At 40.9% G+C, this 22,471-nt stretch overlaps 2 protein-coding genes across 3 annotated transcripts; one reads left to right on the forward strand and one right to left on the reverse strand.

The window, feature by feature from the left end:
• Positions 1-615: 615 nt before the first annotated feature.
• On the reverse strand, positions 616-4,584 carry zgc:103559. Of its 2 annotated transcripts, none has more exons than XM_005919767.2 (11): positions 4,323-4,584; positions 4,021-4,172; positions 3,429-3,543; positions 3,170-3,316; positions 2,993-3,038; positions 2,764-2,857; positions 2,429-2,615; positions 2,198-2,336; positions 1,010-1,182; positions 910-942; positions 616-810 (listed from the first exon to the last, which is right to left on the reverse strand). In XM_005919767.2, the coding sequence occupies exons 1-11, from the start codon at positions 4,467-4,469 to the stop codon at positions 661-663; spliced, it is 1,383 nt and encodes a 460-aa protein (XP_005919829.1). In that variant the 5' UTR covers positions 4,470-4,584; the 3' UTR covers positions 616-660. The 2 variants fall into 2 exon arrangements, with proteins under 2 accessions (XP_005919829.1, XP_005919830.1); XM_005919768.3 differs by having other exon boundaries at positions 759-836.
• Positions 4,585-5,291: 707 nt separating this feature from the next.
• Positions 5,292-17,247, forward strand: LOC102306254 (tetratricopeptide repeat protein 39C). The gene is made up of 14 exons (XM_005919766.3): positions 5,292-5,918; positions 6,656-6,704; positions 7,538-7,666; positions 8,111-8,225; positions 9,352-9,712; positions 10,670-10,838; positions 11,152-11,245; positions 11,344-11,451; positions 11,543-11,652; positions 13,706-13,829; positions 13,917-14,014; positions 14,104-14,208; positions 14,320-14,358; positions 14,459-17,247. The coding sequence occupies exons 1-14, from the start codon at positions 5,767-5,769 to the stop codon at positions 14,546-14,548; spliced, it is 1,743 nt and encodes a 580-aa protein (XP_005919828.1). The 5' UTR covers positions 5,292-5,766; the 3' UTR covers positions 14,549-17,247.
• The last annotated feature ends 5,224 nt before the right edge of the window (positions 17,248-22,471 follow it).

Below are 22,471 nucleotides of genomic sequence, written 5' to 3' on the forward strand. Positions count from 1 at the left end.
AGGATGAAATCTCCTGTTAAAACAAGACTCACAGTGGACAGCCTTCTACTTTTAAATATCCTAGGAACCACAATTAAATCAGCAGTCTGTGAGTAAAGTGCTCTATTGGGAGAGTATGGCCCTTTAAGATATTTGTCATTATTCAAGACCTTGTATGTGAGGAGAAGGATTTTAAATTAGATTCTGGATTTAACAGGGAGCCAATGAAAGGAAGCCCATATGGGTGAAATATGCTCTCTTTACACTTTACTCCCTGTCAGTCCTTTCACTGCAACATTTTGGATCATCTGAAGGCTTTTCAGGGAGCTTTTAGGACAACCTGATAATAATGAATTACAGCAGTCCAGCATAGAATAAATAAATGCATGAGCTAGTTTTTCAGCGTCACTCTGAAAAAGGATGTTTCTAATTTTAGAGATAGTGCACAGATGAAAGCTTTTGCTTGAGTATTCTTTTGAAGTAAATATGCGGTATCGTAATTACATTTTTCTGTGCAGTTAAAATGCTAAAGTTCAGCAGAAGTTTTAGTTTTTTAAATGACCCTTAGGCCAGTTTTTGTTTTCCATTATTATGAGGTCAATAACTTTTTAACCATCACTCAGTGAGAATCAGTGGTGAATTGAATATTTGAGGTTTATTATGACAGCTTGTCATTGTGCTTCACAGTTGGGCCTGATTTGTCTTCTGAGGGATGAGGAGATGCTTCCCCAGAGGTTCGGCGCAGAAGCTGCCATCTTCGTACACGAGCCGTCCCCTCAGGATGGTGGCGCGCACGGCCCCTTGCAGTTTGAGGCCAAGGTAAGGAGTCAGCTGATTGCACAGTCACAAACAGCAAACTGTTATACAAACAACACTCGTCAACTCATCGTACAGTGTTTATGTTAAAATTTTCTCAGTGATTACATTTACCTTGTTTTTATGATGTATGTTTTCTTCTTGAATCTGTGAAACACAGCAAAGGATGAAAGACATCTGCCTCAGGATATGATGACTGTTTATGGTTTCTTACCTCAAACTCTCTCTCTGGGTCCCACACGACCAAGTCGGCATCATAACTGGGGGCAAGGCAGCCCTTCCGGCTGTCGAGGCAACACAGCTGAGCTGTTTTTTGGCTCAGGAGCCTCACAACATCAGGGAGCTGAAAACCTCGTTTACTGGCTGAACTCCAGAACAGAGACAAGCCTGAAAACGATGAGAGTAATAAAGAAGATCACTGAGAACTGAACTGAGACTAATCAAATCAGAGTTTTTCCACTCCTTAATTCTATTTGTCCTTTAATAATAAGATTGTATGAGGCGAAACACTGCGTATCACTGTCACGAGACGTGTTGGTGTCAGACTTTGACCGCTCTCTCACTGAGGCAGAACAGTAAATGATTGCTTTAAACTGGAACTCGTTCATGTTTACCTTCCTGTGAACTTTGACTGACTGTCAGTGATTGTCAAAAGCATTATGGGGGATATGTGGGGGCAGGGGGCAGCTAATCCAACCCAAAAGAAAAGAAGCATATCCCTGTAATATTCCACGGATTAGAATTCATTTGTAATCCATCCATCCATTTTCTTCTGCTTATCTCATTCAGGGTCAGGGGGGTTGGAGCCTAACCCAGCTGTCATACAGTGAGAGGCAGATTACACCCTGGACAGGTCACCAGTCTGTCAGAGGGCTAACACACAGAGACATCATCTCTTCTATTCATATCAACTGGTTGATTCTCACCAGAGCGTTCACTATTATACGAGGTACTATAAAAGTGCTGAAAGTGCTGTGATTATAATTGTATTGTCTGAAACACTACGTTATGTTGCAGTAGTTGAGTAGAATAGTTTCTCCATCTACAGTTATTACTGATGCGAATGCCTGTTAACAATTCCCATTACTGTCATCCAAATACAGTTTTGGCATTTGGTCTTTCCATTGCACCAAACAAATACTTGGAAAGCTGCAGCAAGACCTCCTCAGGATACAGAACAGATCACGCATCTGACATGACATTAATTATGGAGGAGAGAGGCTTGCTGAGGCAGCAGTAACTGCAGGCAGGTGGCATCAACTTTGCCGGTATGATATGCAGAAGGGGTTGATGTAGGCTGCTGAGGTCCCGGGACCGTGGCAGACATTAAGGTCTGCCTGCCTTTTTGATAGTTGCTACTGAATATTAAATATTCTGCATTTGTGTTTGCACGAGTCAGTACCAAACTGTAAAGAAGAAATCCCTCCCCAAGCCTGTGTGAAGTCTCCACTGTCCAGTTTCTTCAAGTCGGTGGTGCAGGGGGAGTGGTCTGAGACCACCATGTCAATCTGTCCAGCTTTCAGCGCAGACCATAGCTGCTCCTGGTGGGGAAAAAATCAGTCAGAGAGTAGCTTTTTGTTGTTGTTTGCTGAAAATAGTCAACTTTGTGTCTTCTGTACATATGATTGTTTACTCGGTTAACAGATCCTCTGATGGGTGGGCAGCACTTAAATTGCGTGGCCCCTGCAGGTATGTCTTCTGCACACAGGCTGAGATAGTGATGGGTGGTCTCCACAGTCAGAGGAGCTCCAGCCTGCCGTGCTTCCTCAATCAGTTTCAGTGGCTTTGCAGAAGACAAGTGAACTATGTGGCAGCGAACCCTGGAGCAGGGATATTATAAGAAACATCAGCATCTCCCTTTGGTTGATTTTCTTATGGAATGACTATTTTTTCCTGCTACACACAGAACCTATACAAATATATGAACTATGATATTATGGTTATTCGTTAACATGATGATTTTCTCACCTGTACTGCAGGCAAAGCTCTGTGACAACACGAATAGCTTCGGTTTCCATGACGTCTGGCCTGGACCGCAAGAAGGTGGAGTACTGGCAAGGGTCTAACATGGGGTTGGGTAAGAAAATATCAGTGTTTATTAGTGTAAAAACAAATAAAAAGGATAAAGGGTGAATGAATTTTGGACACTGACTACATTATATTAAGTATTTTCATAAAACACTGTAATGATTGTTACCACCAGTCTCTCCTTTTCCTTCCCAAACGTCCCTCTCTGCATGAAACTGGAGGAGACAGGAGAAAAAGGCTTATTTTTTTATTTCATCTGGCAATGTTCTGTGTGCAAACTAAAGGCAAATCACACACAGAGTAAGAGAACTTAATGTTACGTAAGATGTTTTGGTTTGTAAATTACCAGCAGGACGCTTCCTGTGCCTTGCAGCTGCTTCATGGCTGTATGTAGATCGCTGTCATTTACATGGGGGAACTCATCCACCCCGCTATGGATGAGAAAACACTTGAAGCCAGCCACTCCAGCCTGGATCATTGGACGTAGATGGAGCTGCAAGGAGACATTCATGGAGCATTTGCTTTAGTCTTGTTTTTTTTTGTTTGCTTTTTTACAACCTGGCCTGTTTGTAGAGTTCATCATGCTAAAGCTGTGCACACATTACCTGATTGCCAGGGACCACGCCTCCCCAGAAGGCTACATCCACAAAACACTTCCCTGTTGCCTCCCGCAGCTTCTCGTGAAAATTTCCAAGAGTTGTGGTGGGAGGGATGCTGTTTCTGTGTGAATAACAAAGGCCTGATGAGAGCTTCACGTCTACTGTTTAAAAAGAATCTTTCTAAAATGGTCTCAGGCCAAAGCCAAAAATCATTTCAGCCATAGAATAAAACATAAAACTGATAAAGAAGACATGTTACGTTACTATTACTTTTTTCATTATTTGTGCTATATTTAACCCGTCAGGCAAGACTGCATCGTTATGTTTTGTTTTCTAGCTTTAAACTTTTTCCAGTTACCCTAAACTCATTCACTGTAAGTATAATTCTTAGAATAAAGTGTTGCTCACAAATAAAAATTTCAGCCTTGACATTTTAAACCAAGCCATTGACGTACAGTGCTTCTCAGATTCATTTTGATGTTTGCCTGAGGAAAACAACATTTATTTTGCAGTCTGTTTACCCTGCACGCTCTGCCAGTGACCTTGTCTGATCAGACTGCAGGGACTGATTTCTGAATTGGTGAAGTCTCCAACTTACAGCGGCATGTCCACAATCGTCGTCACCCCTCCGGCTGCTGCAGCTCTGGTGGCGGTCCAGAAACCCTCCCAGGAGGTACGGCCTGGTTCATTCACGTGAACGTGGCAGTCTACAATGCCTGGCATCACCACGCTGTCACCCACATCCAGCACCTTCCAACCACAGAAAAGTTTTTTAAACAATGCAATGAATCAAGCATCTGAGAGAAAAAAGATCTTCAGGAGTGTTAAATCAGTGAATTACAATTTTACAGACAGGCGAATTATCCTGAGCAGTGTTCTGAGGAGTGAGACCCAGCTTACCTGACAGGCCACATTCTCAGAAAAGCTGCAGCTCGAGACTATTTCATGTATCTTCCCATCCTTTATAACTACAACTGCAGGACGTACTTTGTCACCATCCAGCACCCTCGTACTCCTCACAGCACTGACTGTTGATCCGAGTTCCATGTTTCTTTTTTATTGACTGTTATTGAGTTGAGTACCCTAGACTTTCACTAATATTCCTCTGAACTCTAGATAAAATCTGAGCAGCTCAGTTGCCCTATGTGGAGGCACAACCCTCTACTGAACGGGCTTATTGACCTTTGTTTGGCCACGTGACATGCAGGGCCAGTCATGCACGGTTTGTATGAAATTTCACAAGTAGGGCCATAAAATATACTGATTCTAGAGGACATATGACAAATTGTGAGCATGTTGAGTAGTGGTGTCTGATACTGCATGTACTAATACTGATACTTTTTCTTTTAAAGGCATTTTCATACTTCATGTTTGAGACAGATTTTTTTCAGCTCCATTTAAATATTTCATTTAACATATTTCAGGGGGCTTATTTGAATGTCTGAATATAGTATAGTAATAGATATGATGACCAATATCACTTTTTAAATTAATTCAATTAAACTTTATTTATATAACGAAAACCACAACAGGAGTCATCTCAAGGCACTTTATACTGTAAGGTAAAAGGGCTACAATAATCTATTATTTGTTTGATCGTATTTTACAATGAAACGGATTTAACTTAAAAATGTAGATTTACACTTTTTTTTAAAACCGAATCAGTTTTGAGCACACATCTGCGCCGATTCTGACAAGTATTTAAAAAAATAAAAATCTCGTGCGCAAATCCGACAGATGTGATCCTCCTCACCTGTCATCACCGCAGCCTGCTGCTGGCTTTGGCTGTCTGTGGGCGTGGGGTGAGTGTGAGGGATGGAGGCTGACAGGATTCAGCTTGAGCAAGCCTCGCCTCCCCTCATCCCTTCATCCTCCCGGCGATGCGCTGTGCGTTATGACGCCAGGCCGTTTGACGAGCGCATTACGTGGGGCTGTCAGAGCAGCACAGCAGCCGCGTTATGTAATGCATCGGGTGTTGCTGCACGGATCTCAAGATCTGGAGGAAAACTGACGGATGGCTGATTTGGTAACAAATAACCGCGTGCCGGCGTTTGACTGAGCTTACAACTACAATGCTAACTGTAAACTGTAGGAGTGCAGTGTGATAGAGCCTGATTGGGACATCGGTGCCCATCCCTGAGGTGCACAGACGTCTGGAGCCTGCGGAAGCTGCACATCTTTTTTTTTTTTTTTTAGCCGGCCGCTGGCGCGTCTGTGTTCAACGTGTTCTCTTATCTCAGTGGAAATAAACTAATGCGGGTTTGGCTGAGGGAAGAAACAACATCGTCTTTTGTTCTTTATTGCGTTGGTTTGAGCCAACAGCCGCTGAGCTGTGGTATAAACAATGGCGGGTCCCGAGCAGTCCCAGCAGCAGCAGCAGCAGCAGGTAGAGGAGAAGGCAGAGCACATAGATGATGCTGAGATGGCTCTGCAAGGCATTAACATGCTGCTCAACAACGGCTTCAAGGAAAGCGACGAGCTGTTCAGGAGATACAGGTAATTATTTTGCGCATTAATCGCTGCAATCTTGCTGAAGCCTACAATTTAGTGAGATTTTTTAAGTCTGAAACACTACACAGTACAGTATGTCCCTATGGATCCACATATACCTCAAACGGAAGAATATTTTTTAAAGAACTTTACTATCTTTGAGGATCTGTCTGATTTATGTCACCACCTTTAAAATGGAAGTCATAGCACTAGAGTTGAAATTAAGAAACCAGGTGACAGATATAAAAAGTTAAGAAATCAAAGAAAATGTTAAACGATGTCAGTTACTTTATTGCTGTATTTTCTATCATGAAAGTATTTGGTGATTTTGTAGTACATTGTAATAAATGTAAATCAGTTTAAATGTATTTTAACTTATTGGTCGAGATAAAACATTTTGGGATTTCAGCTTTAGCTCTGAAGAGTCGTGAAGGATAAAGGATATTTTTTCAGGCACAACAGATTAATGATACTTGTTTGTTGCAGCCCTACGTGGCCTCGCTAAATGTATGCACTGAGACACTTGCATTTTCCTCCTTGCATGTCAGACAGATAGTCCTTGGCAGCGGTCATGACAGCTTAAGATGAGACTTGTTTCTGCTCTGTTTGTGCTAACAGAAAAAGTTACTGTCTGCAGCTCCTTTTAAAAATGTTCATCTTGGTTTTGCAGGACACCCCAAAAATACACAAAAAGCATAATAAAGTTTTTTTTTCTTGTTCTCTGGTTTTTTGTTTCTTCACAGGGGCCAGAGCCCATTGATGAGCTTTGGGGCCAGTTTTGTCAGCTTTCTGGTGAGTTTCCTTAGCCAGTAGTCCAAAAAGTTGGTAGAAAAAATAGCAATGTACTGAAAGAGGTGTGAAAGATGCAAGAGCAGAGTTAAAATAATGGCCACCCCATCACAGTTCACCCAGGTATTAGGACCTCATTGTCACCACTACATTCTCTCCTTTGATTTGCTTTTAAATCCATTAACATAATGGATGCTTCCTCCTCTCAAGATCAGCATCACTCTTGCAGTGAAGCACATTACTGAAATGCTTCAATAATGGCAGAAGGAGATTTTTCACAGCATGGTTGTCACACACACACACACTCACAGACACTGCTGTGTCACTCCCACTCGTGTCAACACTCGCACAGCATGATGTCATCCTCTGTCCCCAGATGCTAAATGGCCCTGAAGGCTGTTGGGGGTGCTGACATCTGACCAATCATTGCAGGCACTCACACATGCCCAGTGGCATTTAATGCACCATGCATAATATTATTACAAGCTAGTATAAAACCACAAAATTAATTTCTTATGTCAATGTAAGAAATTATTCTTGTTTTATATTTAGCATTTCACCCTGTGTGTGTATTCTGCTGGGCTGCATCTTTTCAGCCATCCCAAACACAGCTGCACAGATGTCACCGGGTTCCTCCATTCATTATTTTGTAGAAAGAGCCCTTTGTCCTTTCCTGCTTTTAAAGCTATTACATAATGCTCCTTCACTCTTAGATTGTAAGCTAGCTAATGCATAAAAATGCCTTACAAAACAATACAAATTCATATCAAGATAGTACTAATGTGAAGCAATGAAATATCACCAGACAAGGACTTTTTTCCTGCCTTTCACTGCAGAATGCCATGATGACATTTGAGGAGGAGAAGATGCAGACTGCCTGTGATGATCTGAGGACCACTGAGAAACTGTGTGAGAGCGACAGCGCTGGAGTCATAGAGACAATCAGGAACAAGATTAAAAAGAGTGTGAGTGCAACGCTATTTAAAAAAAAGAATTCAAAGTGTATATTATGGGGCTTTCTGGAGGGTGCTGAAAAAAAACTGTAGACTAAACTGATAAGAGAGCTTCCATTAAATTTGGGGCTGAACTGAAATCCAGAGATACTGTTAGTACAGATTTAGATGGATTCCACTGTTGCTGGCATCTTCTTGTATCACGGCCGGTACAGGCTGCAATCCAGATAACTATGTTAGGATCCTCAGCTTTAGGCGTAATGATGCAGGCAGCAATGAGATCATGCCAAACTCACTCGCAGATTCAATTAGTACTCCTGGGAAATTTAATCAACAAACTGGGTGAGGAGTGGAGGGTCATTCAGGAAACTCCCCGTCCCTCATGCCTGCCAACCGCTGGGGAAACGAGATGCATGCTGGCAACTAAAGACGTGTGCCTGTGTGTGCGTGTTACAGATGGACTCTCAACGGTCCGGCGTTGTTGTCGTGGACCGCCTGCAGAGACAGATAATCGTCGCCGACTGCCAAGTATACCTTGCTGTGCTCTCTTTTGTCAAACAGGAACTCTCAGGTAATAAACAAAGAACCATCACAAGCCGGTATGATCTGAATCTGCATCATTCATGAAGTAAACCAGTGTGTGGGAAAGTGGGGGGTTAGACTGCTGTTGGTCTATCATGACTAGGTTTGCTTGATTGTTGAACTTGTACTTGACATTATAATTCTGATTACTTTGCATGATTCATTAACTTAACGAACCTGTGGGATGTTCTTGAACTTTAAATTTAACTCAAGTGAAAAGCTAAGAGAGGTGCAAGTGGTGACAGACACAGGGTTGGATGTTAGTGCCCTTAGAGGAAGAGTCTTGTTGTTTTGGTTAGTAAAGCCTGTCTTGCAAGTGCAGTAGATGGTCCATGCTTGTCCACGACCTTCAGTGTAAGCGTCTTACACCGGAGGTCAGGCAGCAGACTCACCTGCCTTGGTGAATCTGTATAATAGCATAGATCAGAGTGATGGAGATTTGTCACCAAACACCCACTTACTCAGATGAGTTTTGTTTTAAAAAGTGTTAAGCGATTAATGAAATAATAACACAGAAATTCAGCTCCATGGTTCTCAGGTGATCCTCATTTCTTATGTAATTTGCCGCCTGAAAGATGTGAGAGTGCAAATGTCTGATTCTGTCAAGATTAGACATTCAAAGATCTGTAGCACGGAGTCTGTGTAATATCCATGTGAGACTGTGTGAGATAGTGCAAGTAACTGGAGAGTTCGCAGTGATTAAATTGTCATCTTTTGTCCTGTTCTCCTGCACACTCTACCAGCTTCTTCTGATTCTCAGCATTTTTGTTACAGATCATACACCAGTAGTGTATTTCCAGTATTTCCAGCAGTGAGAATCTTGCTACAGCAAGCTAAATGAAGTATAGTTGTTTCTGGTCTGAAATTGACACAATTTGGCACTTAATAAAGTTAAATATTGAGTAAATGGTAAGAATTTATAGTCAGGCCTAAGACTTACTTTCATGGATGGGTTGTTGCAATCAGTTAAATAAATTAGCAATAAATTCAAAACCATAACAGAAGATTTAGAGTTTTTTATAGTTGTCTTCTGGGTTTCTGGGTTTGTTCTTCCACCTCAGCATGTCGGTGCAGAGTGTCCTCCAAAATATCTTATTTCCTGTTTCCACTGACAGCGTATATCAAAGGAGGCTGGATTCTCCGTAAGGCTTGGAAAATGTACAATAAGTGCCACAGCGACATCAGCCAGCTGCAGGACGCCTATCAGCGGAGGTCCTCTGGGAACCAGGACTCCCTCTCAGCAGACAACGCCAACCACAATACACCCGTGGAGAATGGTGTCACAGCCGAAGCCCTGGACCGCCTCAAGGGCTCAGTCAGCTTCGGTTACGGCCTCTTCCACCTGTGCATCTCCATGGTGCCGCCACACCTGCTCAAGATTATCAACCTGCTGGGTTTCCCTGGGGACCGACTCCAGGGCCTCTCCTCCCTTATGTATGCAAGCGAGAGCAAGGACATGAAGGCCCCTCTAGCTACGTGAGTGAGCGGAGGTCTTACCGTTTATTACATCAGGCTCATTTCTACAGCAGGAACTCAGAGCAGAAGTTTTATATGTGAGCAGCTCCCTAATCTGCTGTTTCAGACCCTCTAATTCCATTGCAGAAAAGGACGATCCATAAAACTAAACTGAGGTGACATATTTTGTCAGTTTAAACAACATAAATATTAACAACAATAAAGGGAACAGAGATGGTTGATGGTTGATATCTGATGGTGACATTTCAGTGTAAAAATACTGCTATTTGAGCAATGCAGCTGCTGTTCTTCATCATCTTTTAGAAATGTTTTGTGCAACAAGCAAACAGTGCAGTTTTTCATCGGCACTCAGAAGTACCTTCATCTAAGCATGTACCCTTTCCCTTTTTTTAAAACAATCCTGAAGAGGTCCAGTGGAGGCAGTTACTGTTACTCAAACAGCATGCAAAGATGCCTGCATCCCTAAAATGGCCCACAAGTTCCTGCGGTAGAAAATGACCTTTAGGATAATAATATTATTATTAATAATAATAATAAACAAATGAGGAATTGCTGAGTGGTTCTTAATGGTTCTGTTTAAGCTTAATTACTTGTTAATTATAGCATATAGTAAAAGATCGTCACATACGAGTTCTTCTTTTCCCCCTCTTCTAAATTTAAAACAGTCTCACCAACGGTCATTTAACAGCTATTTTGTGGTTTTTGATTACATAACATAGAGCTTGTTAGCCAATCAGGGTCCTATCTTCACCCTGGAAAAAGCAGCTGATAATGGAGTCTCACTAATAGGTTTATTTGAGAGCTGCGTGTCAGCTTTGGGAATTAATTTTTAATCTCAAGTTTTAAGCCACATTGACAAGACGTTTATAAGCTTAATTCCATTTCAGAGATTTAGACTGAAGTAGTGAGAACTGTTATCTGACCACTCTGGGCTCAATCTCCTGTTTTGTTGCTCAGGTTGGCCCTCTTGTGGTACCACACCGTAGTGCTGCCTTTCTTTGCTCTGGAGGGCTCGGATACGCATGCAGGGCTGCTGGAAGCAAAAGCTATTCTGCAGAGAAAGTCGGTGGTTTACCCCAACTCCTCTCTTTTCATGTTCTTTAAAGGACGAGTCCAAAGGCTAGAGGTATGTAACCTTTCGGTAATGGTCAGCGACAGATCAGTCAGCAAGTCCATATTAGCTGCAGATGGTTTATTTGTGTTGCGCTCCATGAGAAATACACAGTAGACAAAACATTCTTCACTGTAGTAGAGTATGAAAAATATCATTCACCTCTCTGTGTTTTGAGCACATGCACTTAATATGCATGTCAGATGGTTCATTAACTCACCAGCATCTAATCAACCACCTACTGATCCATCACCCAGCGCATGCATGTAGTCTGTCTAACATGATTACCGTTACCTGTTGGTGTGTGTGCTCTCTCCTCTGTCCCCAGTGCCATATCAACAGTGCTTTGGCCTGTTTCCATGATGCATTAGAACTTGCATCAGACCAAAGAGAGATCCAGCATGTGTGTCTCTATGAGATTGGTACGTGTTTCCTCATCAGGTTAGTCGTGACATACTGGCTGTTGGCGCAGACTGCAGTGATAGATTAATTGCACTCTGCCTGCTTGTCTTTGGAACAGGCTGGTGTAGCATGATAGAGCTGAACTTTGAGGATGCATACAGGGCATTCGAAAGACTGAAGAATGAGTCTCGCTGGTCACAGTGCTACTATGCGTATTTGACCGGAGGTAGGACTGGCATACACTAACAAGCGACACTGTTAGGATGCTGTTCCTTTTGCTTTAGCTCCTAAATGGTCCTCTTTGTGTGTTTTTTCAGTGTGTCAGGGTGCTTCAGGAGACCTGGATGGAGCAAGTGGAGTTTTCAAAGACGTGCAGAAGCTCTTCAAGAGAAAAAACAACCAGATTGAGCAGTTTGCTGTGAAAAGGGTGGGCACTCTGATGACACCTTTTTATCTTTTCTTTCTTTTACAAAGTGTAGAGCCAGTTAGGGTCACAGGTTGCGCTTCACTGCACAGCTGAAGTCAACTGTGACATTTTCACAGGACAGAAGTTACATCTAGTACCTGATTTAATTCATGGATGGTACAAAACATGAACATAGCCATCACAACTAATGAGTAGCCACATTATTCTTAGCCAGCGAGCATGCCCTGGATAAGCCTCATTTCTATAATGATCATATTTTACAAGCTGGACTTGTATTCAAAATGTTTTATTCAAAATGACTGTGAGCCTGTGAGGACGGTGTTTATTGAGGTCAAAGGAGAAAAGAGCCAACACCCATTTTCCTATAGTCTTAAATACAACTTAGAATAGAATACAATAGAATAGAAGGACTACTTTACTGTCATTCAGCAAAAACAGACAAACTGCACTGTCCTCAGCATTCATTCATGTAAAACAGTGCAGGAACAGTGTTTCTGCCACCATGGGCACCACCTGGTGGACAGTAGAAAGAATGCAAGACTAAGGTGACTTGCTTTCACTTTTCAGACTCAGAGGTTAAAACCATGTTTATAAAATTTCGTTTCTATGGATTTTTTCAGCACCCTGGTGGCTTGTGAAGGTACTGCATGTGGACAGAAAGGCATTATTTATAATAAACTAATAACTTAATGCTCATAAAATAAACCTAGTGTATATAAGTTAAATAATCACTTCTCTGGTCTTAGACCTCCAAAAATATTTTGTTTTTATTTTGAGTTTAAATCATGGAAGCAAGATCGTGGATACAAGCGGCAGAAATGAGCTTCCTCCGAAGGGTGGCTGGCCTCTCCCTTAGAGATAGGGTGAGAAGTTCGGCCATCCGGGAGGGGCTCAGAGTAGAGCTGCTGCTCCTCCACATCGAAAGGAGCCAGCTGAGGTGGTTCGGGCATCTGACAAGGATGCCTCCTGGGTGAGGTGTTCCGGGCATGTCCCACCGGTAGGAGGCCCCGGGGCAGACCCAGGACACGCTGGAGAGATTATATCTCTCGGCTGGCCTGGGAACGCCTTGGTAGGTCTGGGCCTCTCTGCTTAGGCTGGCTACCGCGCGCGACACCGGCCCGGATAAAGCGGATAAGATGATGGTGGAAAATGGCTGGTTGATGGATAGGATGGATGGATGGATATGGGATGGGATGGGATAGGATGGATCGATGGATGGAGTGCGATGGATGGATGGATGATGGGGAGGTAATGGAGTGAAGAGGGGGCGGAGTCGGAGGAGGGATGGATGGACCTTTCAGAGTCGATGAGGTATGGATGGATGGATTGGTATGGATGGATGATGGATGATGGAGATTAGGATGGAGGTGATGATGATATGGATGGATGGATCAGATGGATATGGATGGATGGATGGATGGATGATAGGATGGATGGATGGATGGAATCAGGATGGATGGATGGATGGATCATGGAAGCTCTCAGGTGGAAAAACTGTAACCGGAAGGTCGCCGGTTCGATCCCTGGGCTCTCTGTCCTGGTCGTTGTGTCCTTGGGCAAGACACTTTACCCTACTTGCCTACTGGTGTTGGCCAGAGGGGCCGATGGCGCGATATGGCAGCCTCGCTTCTGTCAGTCTGCCCCAGGGCAGCTGTGGCTACAACTGTAGCTGCCTCCACCAGTGTGTGAATGTGAGAGTGAATGAATAGTGGCATTGTAAAGCGCTTTGGGTGCCTTGAAAAGCGCTATATAAATCCAATCCATTATTATTAAAATTGTAATTAAAAGCAGTAACATTAGCCTTTCAAGTTTGTTTTAATCATTTGAGAGTTACATTAAAAAAGCCTTTTTATGTAGCAATCCTGTGTAGTTCTACGTATAATAATGACTGGGAGTGTCCAATAGGACTTTCTATTAAAACCAAAAGAAATCAGTTTCTGTGCCAAGTAAGTGTTTTTGGTGGTAAGTGGTGACCTCTGGTGAAATGTCTGACTCTTCCACCGTACGACAGCCTCTCTAATGTTTCTCTATGTTTTCTGTCTCCTGCCTGCAGGCTGAGAGACTGAGAAAGATGTCGCCCTCCAGAGAGCTATGCATTCTTGGCGTAATCGAAGTTGTTTATCTGTGGAAAGCACTGCAGAACTGCTCCTCATCTAAACTGCAGATAATGAATCAGGGTGAGGGTAGCCCATACGATTCAGATCAGCATTACCTTTGTCATCATCTATCCTGTGTAATCATTTCCTGTTTTGGGGGGGGTTCAGTATTGCAGACTATAGATGACACTTCGTGCAGAGGCCTGAAACACCTCCTTCTCGGTGCCATTCATAAATGTCATGGAAATATGAGAGACGCTGTTCAGGTATCAATCCGCAGCGACACACTGAGAGGCTTTGCAGTGGATCCACACTGGCAGATTTACTCATTTTGCTCTTTTGTGTGGCCTTCCAGTCATTCCAGCTGGCTGCTAGAGATGAGTACGGACGACAGATCAACTCATACGTTCAGCCGTATGCCGTCTATGAGCTGGGATGTGTACTCCTTGCAAAGCCAGAGGTCAGCTTGCTGGTCACAGCTTTTAGATTTTTTTTTATTTGTCTGAGATGTTGGATATTGTTGCGACTACGTGCCTAATTATAACCCCATGGTTTTTGTGCTGCTATTCAGACGGTGGGAAAAGGTAGATCACTGCTACTTCAAGCAAAGGTAAAATAATAACTTATAAGTTATTTGAATTAGAATGAACTCATTTGCAGTTTTCTCAAAAAAAACAAACATTTTAATACATGTCTATATTATGTTTTAGGAGGATTTTACAGGCTACGACTTTGAGAACCGGCTTCATGTTCGCATCCATTCAGCCCTGGCCTCTTTGAAGGAAGTAGTGCCTGTGTGACTCCAGACAACTATGAGCATCAATGGCTGAATTTTTAAGCCGTTCAGAGTAACTGTTTGATGTATTAGTGAAGGATTTGGGGAAATACATGTTTGTTACCCCACCCAGTCAGACTGACAACCAAGTGTCATCATAAAAATAGCTAGTGTGGCTATTACTAGCAGGCTTAAAACTATGCCTAAAGTTTTCAAAGTTATACTTTTATAGATGTATATTGTTAGCCAGCAAGTTAGCCACCAAAACCTATGTTGTTGCTGCATGGTGCAAGAAATATTAAAAACTTTAGGGCAGATTATTTTCATTGTATGATGAGGTGAATCATATACATCAAGCTAAAATCTAAATAAGAAATTCTGGGAGCTTTACGAATGTGTTTCTTTTAGTTTACATCCAGCTACGATAGCTGTTTTCACCTCCAAGGCATCCATGTCCTGTTTCTGGATATGATCCACGTAGATGAAACTAAATGAGTCCTTATCCCTGGGGAAAAATAACAAACAAACTCATTTCCTCCAATCTTTAACTGTTCCTTTAAGTGTTTTTCTCATGCATATGTGTAAGCTAGCTTGTAACAGTGTACCTCATTAACTTGTGTATTTGGATGACTTTAATGAAGCCTCTCCCTTCAGTGAGCAGTTTACTCAGCACACAACCTCTTAATGAGAGTGGAATTCCTTCAATAATAGTTTTAAAATGGATAAGATACAGTTAATATTGCTTTTACATTTGTGCCATCTCACTCCAACTATAAAAAAGAAAATGCTAAATTAAATTCAGTTGTTTTGTTTTTTTTACCACATAACATATTGTGAACAGGAGTGAGTAAAATGTAATATTTGATATATTTAATACATTCTTATACAGACAGATGACAAATTAATGGAAAGAGAGCAGTGGTGTTTCTATCGTGTCACCTTTCGGAATTTTTTTTTAAAAAATCAGCAGTTTTGAATAAAAAAGCAACAAAGCTGAATTTTAGTAACTGACGGTTCAGCACTATGACATCAGCAACGGCCCCTCTGTGGTTATGTTCTTCGCAAGTGGGCCCTGAGGGGATCCAAGAGAGGTACTTGCGCTCTTATTAACCTTACGCGACATTGTAAACACAAAAAGCAAAAACAGTCTTGTCTCGGAGCTATACAAAAAGAAAAAACCCGTCAAAATGTGCCTGGAAATGATAGATAATAACTAGACTCTGCAGGAGCTACGCTCGGTGCGACCTACGCCATAGTCACATAAACCGGAAGTCAGAGGGGGGGGGATCCAAGAGATCTGTTATGCTGTGGAAGCTTATTTTGATGTCTTGGTTTTGATTCACTTGTCCTCTTAGAGATATGAATCACTGCAACTACTTCAAAAAACTGCTCAAATAAACCCTAGATTTTTGCATTTCAGTACGGCTTTATCCTATAATGAAACAGTTTAATCCTTAAAGGCGATTCCAGGGTGACAGTGCCTCCATCTATAAGACATGAGGGTCACAGAGTTGATCGATAAGTACAAATATCATGCGAATCCCATCGTATGGCCTCATTAATTACTAATATTGGCTTTTCCTTTAATTTGTCACCTGTCTGTAAATTATTAAATAGCTTGCTAATGTTTCAACTGTCACTTCAGTGTTAAAATCGTGCTTTTGGTGACTAAATTTTAGTAATCTGCCTGTGGACTTTGAACAAAATGGACATTGAAACGAGTCATACCTTATCACACAGTTTCATTACTATTCACAGTGGAAATAAACTAGCAAACTAACATGGGAATAGTTAAATAACGTCACCGGTCACCTAATCTTACAGCGGCTCAAGTAGCTGGAACTTTAACAAATGAGACGACCACACTTCACAATGCCCTCATGGTGTTGCTATGTGAAGACACTGGGCGTGGCTCCTGTGCACTATGCATGGCATGGCAGGGTAACAGTGGCTTTAAGACTGTACTGAAGTCAAATGTACCTGTGTGTCCAGTCCTGCATATATATATATGACGGTATTATAATACAGTACCTTCAGTGCTGTCATGTTACCTCTTGAAAGGTGCTGCTAAATGTCAGCGTAATAAACATATATTACTAGTGACTTCTTTTGTTAGTGTTTTAGTGATTGAAGCTTTTGAATTAGTTCTTAATAGTGGCAAGTTTATATATTACATAAGAGGAGGTGCACTTTTTACAAGCAGTATTTATGCTGTTTTTAGTTTGACTGCTGTGATGGCTGGCGTTAGCAGCTGAATTGACTCAGTATGATCTTGTATTGGACAAAGAACATTGGTGAGAGTGGTTTTGACAACCTTTTTAACCAGTTTAACACTGTACATATGAAAACTTCTGTGCAGAGAACTGCCTTTTATGAACAAGCACTCCGAGGCTTTTGTTATCCGAGCAATACAAGCAAATGAAGGGTATCATATAGTCATTTAAAAAGGCTTTCCACACCGACTCTGTGTTTTTCATCACATCACATTGTAAAATTAAAGGTTTATTTTGCTGACATACCTGGTAAGACAGTGCTAGTCATCCCTTGTGGCTGTGATGGATATAACATGTGGTAAATGTTGAGCAGTTGAATGCATCCAGTACTTCTGTCACCGAAAGATTTTCTTTTGTCACGAGATTATGTTGGAATTAAAGTTACAAGTCTGGATGATGGTGTTCAAATGTGTCACTGAACAATAAACTGTTCTCCATTAATCCAGGTAAACAGTGTGTGTTTTTTCTCTTCCCTCTGGACTGAAATCGCACCTTTGAAAAGTGATGTTGCACCGATGACTTTTGGTAGACACACAGTAACTGCACTTTCAAGAAAATGTCTGTGAAACTGTTTGTTATGCTGTCAAGTTTCTATGTATTCCCATTGAATTTATCTTTACTAACTCCAGCGTCCTCTCACGGTCCAATATATGCATGCTAGGTGAACTGACTTGATTAATGCTCTATTAATGTAGCTGAGCAAATCCCAGATAGTTGATTCAGTAGTTCTGGCAAAACATGAAGTGGGAAAAGCATTTCATTACTCATTCAAGTCATTTATTCAGTCATTATATCAACTTTTTGGGATTAGGTGAATTAGTTATTCTAAATTGGCCTAAAAGTGCTAAATGAGTTCATGGTTTGAATAGTCAGTATGACCAGAAACATATTATATAAATGGCAATACATTACATTCATTAAAATTTTAATTCCATTCATGTGCACTCTTATAAATATCTTGCAGTCCTATTGGATCACAGGCTCCCTGAACACCGATATTCTCTGCAAGTAGGGGCAGAGCCGCCTCTTCTTCCTGCAGAGGCAGAGGTCCCTTGGTGTGTGATGAGATGCTGCGTATATTTAATCACACCGTTGTGGCCTGTGCTGTGTTTTATCCTGCTGTATGTATGTATCTATCTATGCACTTTCATTTTTTATATCTCAAAGTAAGCGTGCAGAATACGACAAGCTTGATTTTTACCACACCTTCATCACAATGACAGCCGAGCACAGTCACGATAATAATGTGAACTCGCTGAAAATATGCAGTGATGGAAAATTATTCAAATGTGCTCATCAAACCCCAACAATCAAATGGGGATGGTGGGATGGAAAAACTCCCTTTTTAAGAAACCTTCGGCAGCATGAGGCTCAAGGACGGTGGAAATGGTTGGGGATGAAAGAAAAGGCAAAAAAAGAAAAAATAATCAAGGGCATACGAGGACAGGACAAACCACATGGTGGGAGGAAGAGGACCAACGTTACTGACATGCAGTAGTGATAAATTAACACACTGAGAGTAAAAGACAGAAGTGGAGCAGAAGTGCTCAGTGCATGATGGGAAGTTACTTAGCAGTTGTGTCCTATAAAAGCATAACTAAAGGATGGGTCAGGGTCGGCTGATCCAGCTGTAGCCATAAGATTGATCAAAAGCAAAGTCATAAGTTTAATGTTAAAGAGAACATGTCTGGCTACACAGGAGAGGGACAGGAAAGCTGAAGGCTCAGCCTCCCATTAGACTTTTGGAAGCTCAAAGAATCAAAGTAAACAACTCTCTGCTGCCACACAGCTCATGACTGTTATTCACTCCCCGTCCTGATACTCCTATATCATTTACTATAAACAATAACGGTACACTATTATTGCAATCTAGACCACATCTTAAAAGTTCATAGAGAATTATAAAGGTCTTATTTCCTGACAACAGTGAAATTCTTTTTTATGTTTTACTAATCAGAAGTATAAAGAACGATTATAAACAATTAATTGTAACATTTATCATAAATCACGAATGAGATTTAGTGGAATGTCTACAAAGGTGTACTGTTAACAACAGAATGATCATGAGACACTGTGGTAAAGTTTAACAGGTTTATTTGCAGTTAGTTATGAATACAGGATAAACGATGTGGGCTCCAGGAGACGGGGCAGAGGTGCCGCAGGTTGTCTGAAGGCACACTCAGGCGCTGTCACAGAAGATTGGAAGGCAGAGGGGCATCACCTGAAAAAGATAAGCACATGGACAACAACACGGACAGAGGAGAGAGAGAAAAAAGCAGGCAGAGAAAAGAGGGCTCGGGGACCATGACATCTACAGAGGCCCATTTTCAGCATTTATACCTGTTGTTTCAGTGGTACATTGTGTTACCCGCTGTCAGTTTTCTCATGTTAAATCCAAACTTGTCAATCAAGAAATCTTTTTCCAAAGACATCAGCACAAACCAAAATCATTTTGCAGATTAACAACGGTAAATTTGCGAGGTTTGTGATGGATCATCCCATTTTTCCTTTATAATCACATTAAATCAAATTTGCATCTGGTTTATATCCATGTGATTTGTTCATACAGGAGTAATTGATACTAAAAAAGTGCCCATGTGTAACTGTGTAGACATTTCCTAACACATCATGAGTGATTTTCCATAAATGATTCATTAAAAAGACATCTGTGAAAACATTACTGATAAACTTTATGTAATATTACATTAAAGCAAATGTAAAGTCATAACTGAGACAAGATGTTTCAATCTGACCACAAACTTTTGAGCAGTAGTGTGTATTGTGTACATGTGTCTGTCTTTATCTGATCCGGATTATTTTAGTTGTGTCTATCATCAAAAACTGAGTTGAAGTGTTTAAGGTCTGATGGGAAACTCTCCCTAACAAGTCCACTTTATGGCTGTGTGCTCATTTTGTCCTATTAGTGGCTCATAGGTGTCTAACTAGTCCACTTTATGCATACGTCCTAGTGTATCACGCTTATCAGTGGCTCATGGTTGCTTAAGGCCTATGTCTGTACTTGACCACAGAGGCAGAGCATCGTTCGATCCTGCCAGCTGCCGATCTAGGGAGCATTTCAAGGATGACACACTCCACTTTCTCTGCAGCAAGACAGCTCATAACTTTTTAACTGTGTTTCCCTGTCCTCATACTTCCACGACAGCTACACTACAGCTCAAAAGTTTGAAGTCAATTAGAAACATCTTACTTTTCTAAAATACTAAAAGTGTTTTTTATATTTTGTAAATTAGTATGAAATACAAAGAAATATCAATGTTTAAAACTCATACTGATCACAAATAACATAATATCATAATAATATCACAATAATATCACAATAACCATGCGATCTGTCCATACAGGAGTGATTGATACTAAAAATGGGCCCATGCATAAGTAAACACATTTAAATCATATCATATTCAAATCACATCATATTAAATCTCAACGTTTTAGTTACCAAACCTTTTTCCAAAGACATCAGCGTCTTTCCAACTAATTTAAAATTAAATTTGCAATGTTCACTTTTTAAACATCCCATTTTTTCTTATTAATGTAATTAAAACAAATTGGCACATTTGTATAACAACAGCTGGGCCTGCAGATCTGTAATATAATCGTAGTTAACCACAGCTTAGGTACTTTGATCTGCAGTGACCTCGGGCGTCTGGATACCTATTTTTTATTTTCACAGGTGTAGAGCCTTTTCTACAAAATTACAAATAAACTGCATTTTTTAAAAGTTCCATTAGCATTAACGGAGATCGACAAGTAACTAAAGATTTAACAGAGTGATTTGTAGAGAAAAAAGAAAATAACCCATTTCAACATTTTCAGTTCAGATCAAAATTATTGTTCTGATTAAGGAAACAGTAAATCTCGCCACATTATTGTCCTGATCCTCCATTTTTCTTTTTCCAGTGTGATTACTCCAAATTCAACTTTAAATACATAAATAAATAAAAGCAGATACACACCCAGATGTTTAAACCTTCTGGGTTGTTTTCTTTTTATCAGTTTAACACATGGATTGATTTTCACTTCTTACAGTAAGAATCCTCCAACAACCTTTTGAAAGAAACATTTTTTTGTCTTTCCTCAATTTTGAGACCAACTGAACCCACAAACCTGTAGCCCCAGACCCCAAACTAACCAAATTTAATGTTTCCTTAATCAGCACAGTAATTTTAACTCTTGGTGTGTGATGTCTACTCACAGTTTTGATGCTTGCTTCTTCGACTTGATCCACGATTAGCTCGACGCCATCTCTCTGCTGTTTTCTCTCTCCTCGTGCTTCTCCTTCATGCGTCCTGTCCTCAGATATAATCCAACAAGCTGCCTCCTTGTTTCCTCTTTGACTTGTGTTAAGTAAAGTTAAGAGTTAAGAGAAATCCAGAAAAGTTTTCCTGCTTCAGAAGCTCTTCCAGCTGCCTGTCTTGTTGTCCTCCTTTAAATGTTTTCTTTAGCATTTTTGTATTTGTATTTTTCTGACTTCATATTGCCATGATAACATAACACAGAGCATTATGGTAGATTAATTCAGGGGGTTCTGTCCTCCTGCAGAACTGTCGGTGATGTCATGGGGAGCAGAAATCTAAAATTGTGTTAATGAGATTTATCTTTAAACAGACACTCACTGATCCTGCAAGAGCAGGAATTTAACTACAAACCCTCATAGTCCCCATCAGGATTGGTCATTGTGCTCTGCAGTAATGGTCACAGTGGCTGGTTTAAGTTTGTCCCATAGAAATCCTTGATCATTTTCAGGGTGCATGAGTGTTAGATTGTATCTCCATCTCTTCCTAAGCAAGTTGCAAACATGTAGGCGGCATTCATCCACAAGATTTTAGTTTGTTTGAGCTGAAATTCAGTTTTTAATATTCTCGTTTTTTTCTTCAATCAACAGGCAGCTTAAATATCCTGAATGACAATTGCTCATTATCACATACATGTGTTTTTTTTAACATGATTTCATTTGGATGACTTCACATACACTAAATTAAAATCCATGTCAAATAGACAGGGTGGGCCATTTATATGGATACACCGTAATAACATGGGAATGGTTGGTGATATTAAAGTCCTGTTTTTGGCACATTAGTATATATGAGGGGGCAAACTCCTCAAGATGAGTGGTGACCATGGTGGCCATTTAGAAGTCGGCCATCTTGGATACAACTTTTGTTTTTTCAATAGGAAGAGGGCCATGTGACACATCAAACTTATTGTTAATGTCACAAGAAAAACAATTGTGTGCTTGGTTTCAACGTAACTTTTCACGGCAGGGCTGTTTGAGCACTGTGGTAGAAATGTATATGTACTAGCTCGGTAAGGACAGTTCAAAGTAGTAGAAAAAAGAAAAAGAACATTTTATTCTTTATTCAAAATATTTTTATAATTATGATATCTCTTTAACCTACACCCACTACACATTTTTTTAGACCATCACTGGTTGCTTCCCAAAGATCTGGAAGCTGATTGACAATAACACCACTGCTATTGTGAGAGTGGCGCTCAGGATTGCAGCTCTGGAGGTTACATTACATTACATTAAGATGAACTATATGGTGAATGGATGGGCCCCGAAAAGCGCTATATAAATGCAATCCATTATTTTTTAAAACATTTTTTTCTCCTTTTGGCACCTTTTCTTACCTTATTTTTGAAATTTTAAC

This window comes from Haplochromis burtoni, unplaced genomic scaffold, assembly GCF_018398535.1.
Source record: "Haplochromis burtoni strain Fernald_Lab_line unplaced genomic scaffold, NCSU_Asbu1 Contig_13, whole genome shotgun sequence".
NCBI lineage: Eukaryota > Metazoa > Chordata > Actinopteri > Cichliformes > Cichlidae > Haplochromis > Haplochromis burtoni.